The sequence below is a fragment of the Pocillopora damicornis genome, chromosome 11, assembly GCF_964200805.1.
Source record: "Pocillopora damicornis chromosome 11, jaPocDami1.2, whole genome shotgun sequence".
NCBI classification, from domain to species: domain Eukaryota; kingdom Metazoa; phylum Cnidaria; class Anthozoa; order Scleractinia; family Pocilloporidae; genus Pocillopora; species Pocillopora damicornis.
The window spans coordinates 21,457,862-21,474,770 of NC_142680.1; the positions used below are offsets into that span (position 1 = coordinate 21,457,862).

The window sequence follows — 16,909 nt, forward strand, 5'->3', positions numbered from 1 at the left end:
AAATTCTTCGACTGAATTTGAAAGAAGAGCCCACATATGGGCGGCTGTCATCGCCAAAAATACAAAAATAGAATTGGTTTGTAATAACAGATAGAGTCTAATTGTCTTTTGGAGAACGATTTATCTTATCCTAAGAGATTCATTTCAAATACAAATGGACAAGTCGCATTTGGTGAAATGAAATATTCAAACAAAAAATGGTTTATACAATTGAGGAGCTGTGTAGCCGCCCTTGTTGAACTGATTCAATAATAACATGAGTGGCCAAGTGTTAACTGAAATGGTTCAGTGACGAAATGACAAACGGTACAGCTAACTGTACTTTGGTTCAGTAACTTGACAAAAACGGTACAGAGAGGTGTGAAATGGCCTAGGTTATCGGCAAATGGTTAATCGTAGCCGAAATGGTTTAGTATCCCATCAATCTCCTCACCGTAAAGTGAAATGATTTAGCGTGACTCCAAATGGTTTAGCGTGACTCCAAATGGTTTAGCGTGACGACAAATGGTTTCGTACAAACCGAAATGGTTTCGTGTTACAGCGGTTCGTGCTGTTGGTTTACGCCGTAACCGCCAAAAATACAAAAGTGAAATGGAAAAGTCAAGCTTGAAATTGAATAGGATATGAATCTCAAGGGCGCCTCAAAACTATAAAAACTATATAGTTTTTAGGCGCCCTTTAGTTGTAGTTTCGTCGTCTTAAAACCATGAATCGCTTTATCACGTTTCCCAGCTATGGTTCTTACTGTGTAGACGGTAAATGTGCTGTTGCGTAAAATGATGCATTTTATCTGTATTTTTGTTATTCCTTTTGTTCCGAAATATTATTACTTACTGTTATTGCGGCAAGATGATGAGGGTATAAATTTATTCGCTAACAAGCTTAAATAGACAAATGTGAAAAAGGTCATTACCGGAGTGAGGCTCTTTGAGTCCAGTGAACAAGGACGACGAGGCTACAGAAATAATTTTTTCCTGTGGTGAACATCGAGTGGACGGCCTGGCGAATACCTCGTTCTGGACTGTTTCATTTCAAGCTTGACTTACCTATTTCCCTTTTGTATTTTTGGCGGTTACGGCGTAAACCAACTGTTGTAACACTAAACCATTTTGGTTTGTACTAAACCATTTGTCGTCACGCTAAAGCATTTGAGGTCACGCTAAACCATTTCACTTTACGGTGAGGAGATTGATTCGATACCAAACCATTGCGGCCTACGATTAACCATTTGCCGATAACTTAAGCCATTTCACACTACTCTGAACCGTTTGTGTCAAGTCACTAAAGTACAGTTAGCTGAACCGTTTGTCATTTCGACACTGAACCATTTCAGTTAACACTTGGCCACTCGTGTTTTTTTTAATCAGTTCAACAAGGTTGGCTACACAGCTCCTGAATTGTATAAACATTTTTGCTTGAATATTTCATTTCACCAAAGGCGACTTGTCCATTTGTATTTTATTTTGTCTCCAAAAGACAATTAGACTAATTACCAACCGATTATATTTTTGTATTTTTGACGGTGACGGCCGCCCATAGGTGTAAATTAGAAATCCTACAGCTAAACTTTTGAGAATATAACTTACTATCGAGGAAAAAAATTATGACCCAAGATGAAGAAGACTCGATAGAAATGAATAGGTTGATGTATCGACACAAGGCGAGGGTGATAAGAAGAACCAAAGTCACGAATGAAGGAACAAACATGAGCTGATATAGAATTGTCTTGTGACCGGGGAACTGTAGAACATTCCGAAAAGCAACAACTGAGCCAGCGGTGAAAATACACAGCGAAGCCAGCCACACTATTGTTAGCTATTCTGAAAAAGGGAAAGCGGCATTTTATTGCATTGATATGCGGTGGATTGGACCCTGATGCAAGCAACATCACGAATTATGTTCGGAAGTGCCCTAATTAGTTGCCATAGCAACAACAAACTGAAGACCACTGGATAACAGGAATTTCGTTGTCTAGGCCAGATTAGTATTATTTTGGCTGATTTCCGTATCTGTGGCTGATCTATTTTGGGGCAGGCTGTCATGATGGTAACGCCAAAACCACCTGTAGAAGAAAAAATATAAGATAAATTGAGAGGTTGCTTGAGTCAATTTTTGTGGGGCATCTGCCGTTGGCCTTTCAGAACCCCTACCCTATCATAGTCTATTCTGTGGCTAATTATCGACCCCATCTGAGTCACTTTTGGTAATACGTGCTGGTAACAACCTTCTAACTGCGAACTTTCCGTCATTTAATCCCTACTTTCTTAGACTTGTCATACCCCAAAAATTTCGAAAATGTGCGACCCCATTATTGTAATTAACTGTATAGAAAATGCTATAGTCAATAGTCAGTTCGGTCGTGATCGTGACCTATAACTAGGAAGCACACCCCACGGGGTGGTCATACATGCAGCTGTGCCTCTGCTACGATCTGCATACAGCCGGAATACACAGTGCATGTTCTTGTTGTAAAGTAACTGAAGCTTGAAGCGAACCTCGTAACTAGTCTTCATTAAAATCCTGAGTAATTTCTTTGTCAGCTGTTTCAACGTCCACAAATTGGAACTTCAGTTGAAATCCTCTCCATAGCCACTAAAGATGTGAAGAAATGTTTGCTACTAAATTTCTGTCTTAACGCTATCATATAAAAAGATGACTACAACAGGTAGCAGTAGCCATGAACTCAACTTACCCTGAATTACATTTAATATATATGCTCTCGACAAATGGGGTTAAAAACAGAAAAAAAGCAGCATTAGGGTCTCAATGCGTGACTTTTGTCACGAAGCATCTCCATTCCTACGAGTTCTCACGTGGTCTCGATATCGAGTCACGCATTCCTTAAAAACATACATTCTAAAGCAGGTAATTATTTTACGAAACTCTTTTCAACTCGCATTTACTTCTGTTTTTCACAAGTTCCTTTGCGGAAATTGATTGTTTCTTGCTTAATGGAGTGACAGACTGTCACGCACTAACGTAGACACCACTATTATAAAATATTCACTAACATACAACTAGCGGCGTGTTGATTTGGTGTTGCACTCAGGCGGAAATTATTTGGCTGCGTTTAAAGACTAATCTTTCGCCGTTTAGAACAGACTGATAGAAATGTAGACTCCCCATTAGCAAAGAAATTTTAGATTAGATTAAAACCATTCCAATTTTCGTGCGTGGGAATCGATGACTCACGCCTGAGATTCTCCTGATTGACACGAACACTCATGGTGCCACTTGGAGTTAGGCGCTTTTCAAGTTCAAAGCCGTTCACTGCAACGATTTTGCGCTATAAATATGTGCATTGAGGATGCGCAAAACCTTTGAATCAAACTCACCTTTTATTGGTTTAAACACTAAATTATTTGCGTTTGAACGTGTACGTAACAAAAAGAGCAAGCAAATAAAAATACAATGAGTCTCAGTAATAATCAAAGTGCTCTGTGAGCAAACTCGTGAATTGACACATGATTTTTGAGATTATGTTTAATGTTATCTGGTTTAGGGAATTTTGTGGTTGATTGTCATCTAGAGTACGAGCAGTAGTTCAGTGTTCGCTAATGTAGCAAAGAAACAAAGTAACGTTGGGACAAGAAGGCATTACAATTGAAATGATCATGCTATTACATTTAACAAGGTGGATGATGTCATGTGTTTTAAACGTCTATCATTTTTGTTTCTGGTTCGAAAGAAAAGGTTGGAAGTAAATGTGGGTGAAAAGTGAAATTTACTGTCTTTTGTTGTAAATATTAGAAAATCAAGGCAATACTGTCTTAATGAAAACATTAACGATTCCCTCTTTATCAAATGAGACAAACGGGAACGAGTTTTGAGTGATATAACTAAGCCAAGCCTGCCACCGTCATTTTAGATCTCCGCCTGGGTAGATTTAAGTCACGTGCTAGGCAACGTATAATCAATAACAAGATAGAATTTCATTTCAGGCCTATTTATCAATTTTGTGGTGTGTAACTTTCGCATTTTAGTACGTTGTATATATGTTGAATCTTCAAATTGTCTTGAAACTTACGAGAAAATTGTTCTTTAAAAATTCACTGAAAATCGGTAGCTAAAATTGTTTGTCTAAGTGTTATTTGATTTTCGTGTTAACTTGTTATTTAGTCAGTCGCCGGCATCTTCTGTTGCTTCACACAGGAAAAACACACGCGACGAAACGTAATGATCAATTTTGTCCTCAATCTCACGCTATAACAGAAAAAGCTTTTGAACATCTGTAAACTCCGAGCGCTTCGCAGTAAGTGATATTTTCAATGAATCTTCGGATTGTTTTCAAGTTCAAGGATTGTAAATTACAATTTTATGAAAAACGAGGGTTGTTGTTATTTCAGTGTGAATCCTTGAATGCTTGCCAGTCGCTGGCGCCGCTTGTTGAAACTAAAACAAAAAAAAAACTCTTTTAAGATTATCATTGGCTTCTTTTTCACCCCACCACTATTCTTAGCAACAAAGGTCGCCATTTCGTCTGTTTATTGCTCGCCAAAAACTATCAAATGTACTCAAAAGCCTAAAATCTAAAAAAAGTTTACAGGAATCGACCAATCGAGCGAGCGAGCGAGCGAGCGAGCTTATGCTACTCCCCACATCGTATCTATAACTCGCTCTTGCGCATGCGCGCAATTCACGAGTTAAAAATGAAATGAAATTGGTATATTAGGATTTAAACCCGTTTACATGTTAAGGGAAACATCTAAGAAGTAACTAACAATTTGGCTTGAGACACGAAAGCACGAATATTATGTCATGTGCCTTTTTTAACCAGAGAGATGGGGAACGGGCTATTTACAATTGGTTAGAGCCATTTTCTCGGTCGTTCGCTTAGATAGAAAGTAATAGAATTCCTAATAGTGCATTTCGATTGCGTGTCTTGAAACCAAAGCCAAAGTTAATACATCGGCCAATCAGAGGAAAGGATATTATCTCAGAGAACAGATACGAATTCAAAGTAAAACCAAGCAAAAGTGCAAAGGTCGTGGAAACACGCGAGGGTACGAGTCGCAATTGGGTTTAGCGTTGCAGCTGGTTAGTTCCGAAGGGAGCGAGAGTTTAAATTTTCTGGACCAATCACAGAGCGTGGTGAAGCAAATTTCCGATTACTTTCGATACTCAATCGAAAATTGCGCCAAATGGGATGAGAGGCCGTCACTCCCACCAATCTATACACTCTCTGTTTTACTGCTCTATCATCCATGTTATCACTGCAAAGGTGCTTGGTTAGAGAGAATATTCTTATCATCAATGAAAAGTTTCTGCCAAAAGAAACTCGTCATTTTGAATCTAAAAGTGGTTGTACCAAAGTCACACAGAAGATCATTTATCATTTCAAAATATTCTGAGTGTTGTTCTCCCATAGACCGATGCACCTTATGAACTTGAACAGTAAGTTCTAAAATGGTGGCAAGCAAGTTCATTAGAGAGATGGCAAATAACACCAGCACGGAAAGCTTTGACAACACAAAGATATAACTGGGATATTGACGCTTCAACAAATTCAACTGTGTATAATTCAAGTAGCCAACAAATAAAGTTCTTAGAATATAGTTAAAAGCCAAACCCATCAATATCATCCAGGAATTGATGGATTTGGCAGATATAGCGAGCTTGATGTATCTGGTCAAGGATACAAACAAAAGAATCACCAGAGTCCAACAGGAGGGAAGAAATTTCAGCTGATGGAGGATGGCTTTGTATCCAAGAAAATCTGGAACTTTCTGCAATGCCAAGATGATGATGATTGTGAAAACAGAGAGTGTAGAAAGCCATGTTATCACCAGTTCTTCGGAATATGGAAACACTGCGCCTTTCTCACAAAAATAGACAATGGAATTGTCTTTGAAACAATTTACACTACGAATCATGTACACACATGGGCCACAACATTCCATAGTAACAGCAAGGCAAAGCCTACAGCCCACAGTTTGAGGGATCTTTTTTTTTGCCTGTCTTCGTTTGGAAGAGGCAGGTAATAGCTTGAGCGGTGCAGGAGTGATGCATACTCGTCTATTTCCACACGGGTTGTCATCGTAAAATCTCCCAAAAATATTCGTTCAATCACTTCGTTGTTGAAACACAATACACTGATCTCTCCTTAAAAACTGTTGATCCTTTGCTCAATACTAAGGGTTAAAAAAGAATCAAAGCAGAACTTTTTAGATGTACGTCGTTAGTTTCGCTTCATAGTAAATGGACATGTTGTTTTGATAGGCGCGTATTATATTCAGCACACAATTATTAAGAAGCACTTAACAACAACGATTCAATGCTGTGTAGTTTAGGAATTTTTCATAACAGTAAGCCGTGAAGACTACAACACCATCGTACTGAATGAAAAAGTTATGAAGTAAGAGGGCTTTGAACTTTGAGAGAGCAAAGGTGCTGAAAGTTTATTGTGTAAGAGTTCTCTGTGTTAAACTGAGAAAAAAATAAAAAAAAGATCAGCTAATGCCAAATTCTACCTGGTCCGGTAAATAGGGCAGTCATAGCTGGGCCTAAAAAAAACTAATCCTAATGTCCCAAACAAACTTATCATTTTAAAGGACGAAGACAGACGAGCAGCGAAACAACACAAGAAGCACAACATGAGTTCTGTGCGGAAGCTAGAAATGGTTTTCAATTTTTTAAATGCCGTTTCAGGGTAAACATTACGGAACTGATCACTCAAATCATATGATTGCTTTCTACATATGAAGTCATTATTTTAGAGAGCAAAGCTTAGGTTATTTCGTCTTTATTAGGAACATTCAGCTGTCATTGCACTTACAAGTGTGTTTCAGAAAATTCAAAAGGCTTCATTAAAATCAAAATTTTTTTTTTTCTTACCTTGACATTACTCCAATGTTGTGTGTTTAAGCGAAAATCTCCAGGTCTCTGCAGTTTTGGTGAAACTTTTGCAAGGGTCTGCTTAGGATCATGCTTATGACCATAAGTACTACGTTAGCAATGACCGAAAAATCAGAATGACCAGTAATCGTCCGTTGTACCTTTGCAGCTTACACCAGTCATTGCCAAGATTTGTGGCACAAAATGCGTCCCTGTTTCATGAATATAATTTCAATTGCTGACGTATTGAGAAATGAGAAATTTAAGGGACTAAAATAGCGTCCACGTTAATCATCTGACAGCAGACTTGTAGTTCAGTGAGCTGAGCTTAAAGAAAATCAATTTTGATTTCAATGCGTTCATTCGCCGATAAGCAAATTCATAAATCTATTCAGCTGGTGTCTACTAATCTTCATTTAAGGTTTAACAGTCAAACTTTCGAACTGAACTGTCAAATCGAAATAGAAGTCAAGCTATCACACGAACGAAAACGGATTTGAAGAGAATTTTGGCAGCTCGTTGAGCCCGTTAAGAGCGTCATGTGGAAGAAAATATTTAAACGGTTAGTGTTTTAAGTACGTGGTATCTCTGGTTTGTTGTGTTTCATTTCGTCAAAAAAAAATTAATGCAGAGTCTCGAGTTGACATTAGCTTTCTTATGCAAATATGATACCACTATTAGGATTGGAATCGTTTAAAATGAAGAAAAAAAGAAATAATTTGCTGATCTTAGCTGAACGTCACGTTAAATGTGAAAGTAGGTTACTGGCACATGTCGAATCCAGTGGCACGAATTCCTTGGTATATAGGAAGGTCTTAAGCGCGGTTATTCTTCCGTGATTATTCCACCTTTGTGATAGCAAAGTTCTACTGAGGATGAGAATGGAGATTTACAACTGTGTAACTGTGTCTTGTTGAAGGTATTGCTTAGTGTATTGATTTCTTTGTATGATTGGAAAAATGGGAGTAAAATTTATTATCTAAAGTAAACGTAAATCGAATTTACATTATTCAGAATTAATAGTGATGTTCGTGAATGATTTTGTTTCAAAAATATTTCCCGCCTTTAAGAGTTTGAAATTTAAAGCCTTAATCAACTCGCCATCTCTGTGTCTTCACGTCAAACGAGTCACGACTGCACTGGAAAATGCTGCGTTTTCTTTGAACGACGCAAAGGTTTTCATCGAGTATTTAATGAACCTTGGAGAAAGACACAAAGCATGGAAAATTTCGATGTATGTATTTTGTTATGCCGATCAAGGTTACTTAGGGGTAAATATTGTTGTATAGAGCTGTATAGTAATGTTAACTGTAGTAGCGAGAGGTATGATGCTATCTAGGGGTAGATATTGTTGTATAGCGCTGTATAGTGATGTAAACTGCAGTAGCGAGAAGTCTAATGCTATCTAGGGGTAGATATTGTTGTATAGCGCTGTATAGTGATGTAAACTGCAGAAGAGAGAAGTATAGTACTATTTAAGGGTACATGTTGTTTTATAGCGCTGTATTGTGATGTAGAGTGCAAAAGAGGGAAGTATAATGGTATCTAGGGGTACATATTGTTGTCTAGCGCTGTATAGTGATGTAAACTGCAGAAGAAAGAAGTATAGTACTATTTAAGGGTACATGTTGTTTTATAGCGCTGTATTGTGATGTGAATTGTGGAAGAGGGAAGTATAGTGCCATCTAGGGGTACTTGTTGCTTTTTATGATCCATCAAATATTTTTGCTCGCGCGCAATTGGTGTAAACGCAGCAAGTGACTAAATATCCCCCAGCTAATACTGGGTGATATCCGAGAATATCACGCAAGCGATATTCCCCAATTCGCAAACCTTACGTCTACCTCGTTAAGTCTTCGTTTCAAATTTAATTCAATTCAGTGAGCTGTTCATAAAGATTCTTTCACGAGCGTTGCAAAATAATTGAAGGATAAAAATCACAATAGCCTCTATTTTGCACGAAAATATGTTCGGATATTTGTCCTTGGACATTGTCCCTTGAAGCTCACAGTTTTGGCATCTTGGAATAAGTAATGTCCGCGGAGAAATATCCACAATTATTTTCGTGCCAAATTGGAGCAATAGTTTATAGAGCATTGTATGGTGAAAACAATTCAGTAGAGGGAAGCATAGTACTATTTAGGGGTTCATATTGTTGTGATGCGCTGCACAGTTACTTCATTTTACGGATTTACAGTGCTACTCAGGGGTATAATGTTGTATTGTGCTGTATAATTTTAAAAGTTGCAATAAACGGATGTATAGTGCTATTTAGGGGAGGAGGAGAGGGGCATATAGGCGTACGTATTCGAGGAGTTTGTTCTACAACGTAAGGAGACATGTAGTCCAATAATCGACGGAACGTGTTTGCTCCTAATGAATCTCTCGGGCTGTTATCGACTACCTCTTAGGAAGCATTACAATCACTTAACCTTTCTTGATTATTGTCTTGTCAAAACACTTTTTCAAGGTCCTCTCTGCGTCTACATCCAAGATGACGGCAACCGACTCGGAGAAGTCTGTGGATTGGCCAGCTGCCAACTTGGACTCCTGACGTAGGTGGACCCTGGGCGAGAGTTTGATCCATTCTCAGTCAGATGATAATAATAATAATAATAATAATAAAGACTTTATTTTACGAGGGTAACACATAATAGCATAGCTAATAAACTTGTGGCCCTCGGAAGTTACAAACCCACCCAACCCAACCCAGGGGAGGACGTCCATCACACAGTAATCTCGTGCGTGGGAAATTAAGATAAGATAGAAGAAGCCTTAATTTTAGGCCTCACGGAAAGATACCCTACCCATGGAAACCGTAACCCCCTGAAATCTCAGACATGCGTAGATTACATTACTTTGTAACACTGCCTGATAAAAGGAACGCGGGCTCATGCCGAGGGTTGTTTACATCAAAGTTGCAGATTTGTGTTAATTAATTGCCGGCCGACTCGCTGACGAGAACTCCTGATGGCTCGTAAAAGACCTTACGGCAGCCAGTTTTCTGGTAAAAATCAGCCACCAGCCAAAAAGAAGCTGAGAAAACATGAAGATTATTTTGAAAAAGTTGAAAAAAAAAGAGTTGCGGTGCAAGTTTGCAACTTTTTAAGTGAAGAAAAAATCGATCGACTCAAGAGAGAGTGCAAGAGTTTGAGGTCTGAAAACGCCAATCTAAAAGGAACAGTCAAAACCTTACGAAGCAGTATAGGTAAGTGATATTATTTCAGGAGGGAATGGAAATGCAGACTTGCAAATGTCTAAGAATAATACTGTAGATTGCCTGAGCCACGAACTACGGTGAATGATTTTCATTCCCATTCTGAATTCTTGGCGGTTTTAACTTACGCGATCGCTAATGACACTATTTTAAGAGGATTTTAATCAGAAACCGATAATACTCCCACCGAACAGAAGCAAAAAAAAAAAACTCGAAAATAAAGACAAAGTAGTCGATATGGCTGCATGGTCAGTATTTTCAGGCTTTTTCTTGCTTAACTATTTGGAGCGGCGATTAACGTAAGGGAGGTAGTACACGCACTCAAAAGCGAAAAAATTAAACTGCGGACTAGATTCCCTCTAAAGGTTCGTACCTAAGAAAAGAAATGTACAGAGAAGTTTTTCGGTCAGCAGATCATAAGGACGCGTATCTTTGAGTGTAACACAGTATCGAGAGTTTTACGAGTGAAGTTTTGAGGCTTGTGTTAGAAGTTTTTATCAACATGAACAAAATTTATTAAAGTTCACACGGCAACCAGGTGGACAATCAGACATAGTTTGAAGCTACACTGGTTTGCAGATTTAATGAATGTAACCGAAGAAGTTACAATTTATAGACCCAACGTTTCTACACTCCTGTCTAGTGCCTTCATCAGGGGTGATCTAAACGCTGCAACAAGAGGTCCTTTTATATGATCACTAATTAGCGGCCTTTTTTCTGACGAGGTGTAAATAGGCGTCAGGAAGCAGACCGCCATCGTCACGATTTAAAGGAGCGTGGGCGGAGTTAATTTGCCAAGCCTCCAAACAAAGGCGCTGGTGGTAACGCCGATTAGTAGTGATAATTTTAGAATTATCCCACCCAATTGTACGGTTGGTTAGGCAAGTATGCTCCGATAAAGCTGAATTTTCCTTTTTGCAAAGAAAAGAATTTTGTCGCCTGTTGTTGGGAATACTGATTACACTGTCAAAAATTCCTGCGAATTTACGGATTTCATAAGAGATAAAACTCTTGACGCTTGTGAAGAATTAGTATCTTTCGACGTTGTTTCGCTCTTCACTAAAATCCCAGTTGATCTTGCCGTTAAGGTTGCGGAGGAAAGACTCAGAGAAGATGCTTCCCTAGGACAAAGAACTTCTTTGCCTGTGGAGGATATTATTCATCTGCTGTCTTTTTGCCTCAAAACCACGCAATTTACATATAACGGCACATACTATCAACAAGTTTTTGGTACAGCTATGGGTTCGCCTGTTTCTGCTGTCATTGCTAACATGGTAATGGAAGACGTGGAACAAAGGGCCTTAGCCACTTCACCGGTTAAACCCTTTTTCTGGAAACGATATGTCGATGATGTTATTTCTGCGGTATCCGGAAATGAAGCGGAGCGCCTCTTGTCGCATTTGAATTCAGTAGAGCCGTCGATCCAATTCACCCTTGAACGTGAAAAGGATAGACATTTGCCCTTTCTTGATTTAAATGTGTCTAGAGGGGTTCAATGTAATTTAGAGACAAGTGTCTACCGTAAACCCACCCACACCGACAAATACCTCGCTTTCGATTCTCACCATCCTATTTGCCATAAAAAGTCTGTAGCCAAAACTTTACTTAGGAGGGCTGATTGTCTACCATCATCACTCGATTCGAAGGCTGAGGAGAGGAAATATGTTTCCAATGTCCTAAAGGCAAATGGCTATACAAAAACTTTTCTCCGTAACTGCCAAAAACCAGTTACAAATAGTAACGCTCTTGATGAAAGGGAACCAGCAACTGGTTTTGCTGTTATTCCTTACATACAGGGTGTTACTGAACCCATCAAGAGAATTTTGAATAGCCACAACGTTAAAGTTGCTCAAAAACCTTTTCAGACTTTGGGGCATATTTTCGCCAAACCTAAGGATCCTATCACGAAAGAACAACGAACCGACGCCATTTATTCTATTCCTTGCAATGACTGTGATAACGAATACATCGGACAGACCAAACGCCAGTTTGGTACACGGTGAAAAGAGCACCAAAAAGCGGTTTTTCTTTGCAAAAAGGAAAATTCAGCTTTATCGGAGCATACTTGCCTAACCAACCGTACAATTGGGTGGGATAATTCTAAAATTATCACTACTAATCGGCGTTACCACCAGCGCCTTTGTTTGGAGGCTTGGCAAATTAACTCCGCCCACGCTCCTTTAAATCGTGACGATGGCGGTCTGCTTCCTGACGCCTATTTACACCTCGTCAGAAAAAAGGCCGCTAATTAGTGATCATATAAAAGGACCTCTTGTTGCAGCGTTTAGATCACCCCTGATGAAGGCACTAGACAGGAGTGTCGAAACGTTGGGTCTATGAATTGTAACTTCTTCGCTTACATTCATTAAATCTGCAAACCAGTGTAGCTTCAAACTATGTCTGATGAACAAAATTATCTGCGTACAGACCACCGTGGAAACACAATAGTTTCAATTATTCAACCTTGCAATTGTGATAACAATGTTTTTGCCAAATTTAAACTAAACATTCTAAATATACCTGGTCGATAAGATTTCTGGCAGGACATTTTTACTTTGTATTCTGTTTCAATACTTTATCATGTGAAATCAGTTACATATAACTAATTTTTATTGTGTCACCTTTTCATAATTTCAGTATTTGTAAAAGGAAGGAACATCCAATTGAAAAAGGACGTGTTGAGGCTTCAAACTCAACTTAAAAAGTGTCAAAAAAATCTGACGTCTACTGAAAAAAAGGAAAAACAAGTCAGACACAAGCTAAGGGGGACAAGATCTGCTTCCTCAAAGCTAAAACAGAAATTACAGGGCAACAGTGAAATTGCCAAAAAGGGGTATTCCCTTGTGGAGACATTTGCCCATGGTCACAATGGACACAACCAAAGGACCTTGATGTTTATGGCTTGTGTCAGATACATGCAACATGCATCTTTGTTATCATATCAAAAGACACCTGTAGCATTACATCTGATTTTCAATATTTTGTTCAATTGTAGCCCCCCAACAAACTTCATTGTCTCCCCAACTACACTTTCTGACTGGAATGTTCTCCTAGGTGAAGCCGACAAACTAATTTTACGCAAGCGCTTTTCAAATTCCAAGTATGATTTTCATCTCTGGAGTGATGACTCCCACAAAGGAGGAGAGGAGAGGCATGTAGTGGGTGTTCATACCTGGTGTCCCTTAGAGAGCAAGCCACAAGCTTATGTCCTTGCAAACAGCCTAACAGCAAGTGGGTCTGGAAAACACCAGTCTGATGTAGATTACCACGTTGTAAAAAATGAATATGATATTACCAATGTTTCAGGGTTGGTTGGGGACAATGCCTCTACCCAAAAGGGAAAAGTAAACGGTCTTTTAGCTAACAATGCCAGAATTTTTGGAAAAGAGATGTTTTTTGTGGGATGCTACCCACACGTACTAAACATTATGCTGAGAAGAATGTGCCAGGCTGGGTTTGGGGCTAAGGGTGACATGAGCAACCCCCATGTTTTACAATTACTCTATAAAATATCTTGGCTCCATCATGAGCATCCAAGCCAATACAAAGTTATGTATGTTTCTCTTGGTATTCTAAGTAAAGAGCCACCCCTTCCCCAGACATTCATAGACACAAGGTGGACATATTATCATGAAACTCTCCAGTGGTATCTCAAGTATGGAAAAGCTTGTTTACAGCTCGCTGAGTGTCTCCTTGAAAGATTGCCAAAATCAGATAGCCACCATACTATTTGGCAAGATGTCATTAAGCTGAGCTCCAGTCCTATGATTCAAGTTGAAATCAAGTTTTTGTTTGAATTCCTCGATAAGTTTATCATCCCATCTCTGAATACATCCCAAGCTAGTGATGCAGAACTTGGATTCTCCAGTGGTTACCTAGCAAAGTTATGGCCAGCAACTGTTCTGAAGCACCATGAAACTTTAAGTAAAATGTTGATGTCTCCTGCAGAATATTTTCCTTTAACATCACAACAGGTGAAGACGTCATTGAAGGACCCAGCAGCTATCAACCATTTTCACAAACAAGTGCAGAGGCCAATGTTACAAGAAGCAATTAAAGTAATCAAAGATCATGGAGCAGAGTCGTTAACTTTTCCCAAGTTGTTTGGAATGGGAGCTGATCAGAGATACCAAAGTCCTTTCTGGCATTCAGTTTTAAAGCTTCTTGAAATTCCAGTCAGATCTGAAAATCAACAAGAAAAGTCAGTGAACAATTTCTTTCATGTACATGGACAGAACATTCTAACATTGGTGTCTAAGGATAGAGTTGGATTGATTAAATGGGCCACTCTTTGGAAATTGATGGAACCACAATTGCTCAGTGAGATCAAAGAAATTGCTTCATCACCACACAGCTCACTCATAAGTAAAGAAGCCACTCCAAACCTGTTTGAGTTCTATGCCAAGCACATTTTCAGTCTTCCAGTTAACAATGTTCTTGCTGAAAGACAGTTCAACCTCTCTCAACTGTATCTTAATGAAAACATATCAGAGTTATCAAAAAATAAGGCCTGAAAAAATTTCAGGCCTGTACGGGATTCTTATTTTCACTACTGCCTAAGTAGTGCAAATTACTGCGAGGATCACTTTCATTCACTTCTTTATCCGCAGTTCAAATATATGACTTTCATATATTCTTAACCATTTATTCAATCACTTCACCGGTTTATTTAGAACCAACTTCATGACCAGCTCCCAGTTGGCTTGTTAGCTCAGTTGGTAGAGCGCTGCACCGGTATTGCAGAGGTCATGGGTTCAAATCCCGTACAGGCCTGAATTTTTTTCAGGCCTTATTTTCACTACTGCCTAAGTAGTGCAAATTACTGCGAGGATCACTTTCATTCACTTCAAACACTGAATTGCTGTCACTAAATTTCAGAAGTTTAAGAACATAATAAATGTAATACTTAACTACATGTAGATTATATCATTATACTGTTGCACATGTACAACTTAACATATCACTAGCAGTATGTAACTTTTAATGTGATAAGAACATGACTCGTGTATAAGTACTCTTGTTCAATAGGCATAATATTTTGCACAGGAAGGGCAAATCAAAGTGATGCAGCCAATGTTATGTTGCACATAGTTAGTGTACAATGATTAACAGTTACTGTAATAAATTAGAGTGGAACACTGGATCTGTTAAAAATGTGCCAAGTTTATTATCCTGTCTTTCCTTATTCTGTGTAAAAGATAAGTAATACCATTCTGACCCGTAATTAATCCTCTCTCCCCTTTAAACGTTTTTCTTCTACAATTAAATATATCTACATCAATGGAATTTTTCTTACATATACCTGACTTGTAATGACCAGTTCAACAACCAAACTTTACCTGGACCTATACTAATTCTTGAATATGCAGTGTGGTCGAAAAAGAATCAGTGTATTGCTCAATCCTCTACATTCAAAGTGCCCAAAGGAAATGAGCATTAATTTGACAATCGATACCAGTCAAACATCATCTCCGTAATCCGTAGTAAGTACCAACGAGTACCCGAGAAGTGATTGATAAATTGTTCTTGGTTCCTGTTGACGATAAAACCGGAGTTCACTCTCGATCTCGAGTGGGCGATATTGAAAGTAGGCTAATTGACCCTTTATCACCAACACACCCCAAGATAGGGGTCAAGATAACTAATTTATATTCTTACCTCGTGCATTGTGCGCTTGCTGTAATTTCGAGCTGCTCTGAGTACATTACATCAGTCGATATATTTCACTCCTCCATGGTATCTTGAGCGCGCGTCAAAAAAATGTGAATAACTTTCAAACGAACAACGATGGACTCCAAAACTCAGTTTGCCTTGAAAACACGATGCCCACTCCTAAACTTGTCCGTTTCGAAATTCCAAATAATAAACACCACGCGCAATGAACGACAAAACAGTACGAAAAATTAGAATTTCTACCACTTAGTCGATGAAAAGGAAAAAAATAAAACGGTAGAATCTTCAACTTCGTCGCAGTCTTCCCGGTTTATGCGTTAAACTACCTGAGACTTCGTGTTAAGACAAGATATTCAACGGTAAAAGTTTTAGGAGTGTTGAGGAGAGAAGTAAACATAGGAAAGGGCCTATTCTGCGCATGTCTGAAATTTTCCTTAGCTCACGTGCATACGCTGTTCCGTGAGGCCTAAATTTGGACATTGAAGGACTCGTTTCCCACAAAATGCATCGATTATGTCGCAGAGACTTGGAGGGAGCTCTTTCGTTTTATAGCTGCTACTGTGATGAGAGGACCGAGGAGAGCAAACACTGGCAAGTGAGACTTAAAATTGAGACCCCCTGTGGACTGGGAATGAGTCGAAAGGAAAACTAAGATTTTACTGGACATGATGCTAAGAGGACACCATCCTAAAGTGAACAAAATAAGCATAATAACAACTACTCTGGGGAAGTAAGGAGGTATATGAGTTGTAAGAGACCTGACGTTGCGCGAGGATTGAGACGAATGAAAACTGAAACAGACAAGGAGATAGTCGCGTCTAATGAAGCGCGTAGAAGAATAAAGTTGAGGGCCATGAAAGAAGTGCGCGTAAAAATGGGAATAAAGGAAAATGACAATGAAAAAAAGGGAAGGAACAAAAGGAAGGAGAAAAAAGAGATGCACAAATGTGAAAAGGTGTAAAAAGGTAAAAAGGGTGCACACAGTAACAGTATGAACACGGCTGTCGGCATTCAAAATCGTGTGACAATATGGAGAGGTAGACAGTGAAAGAGACACAATCGAAGAGTAGACGAGCGTTTGTTAAGTGGGTGGGGGCTTGAAACATGGAATGTCAGTACACTGTCAGCTGCAAAGATTATCAACTTGGCGCGCGCGGGTCAAAACAAGCATTGAAGTCCCCGTAG

At 39.0% G+C, this 16,909-nt stretch overlaps 2 protein-coding genes, 1 non-coding gene and 1 pseudogene across 3 annotated transcripts in view; 3 read left to right on the plus strand and 1 right to left on the minus strand.

Annotated features, from left to right (window-relative positions):
- LOC113684431 (uncharacterized) overlaps positions 1-16,909 on the plus strand; it is a 177,738-nt gene that overhangs the window by 101,606 nt on the left and 59,223 nt on the right. The gene's annotated exons all lie outside the window — the stretch shown is intronic.
- On the minus strand, positions 5,181-6,064 carry LOC149038212 (uncharacterized; annotated as a pseudogene).
- Positions 12,679-14,565, plus strand: LOC149038213 (uncharacterized; the record flags this gene model as incomplete). The annotated part of the gene is made up of 1 exon (XM_089188365.1): positions 12,679-14,565. A coding segment is annotated over one exon (1,887 nt), but the record flags the coding sequence as incomplete, so codon positions are not given.
- Trnat-ggu (transfer RNA threonine (anticodon GGU)) lies at positions 14,752-14,824 on the plus strand. The gene has a single exon. It is a non-coding gene; the product is annotated as a tRNA-Thr (tRNA).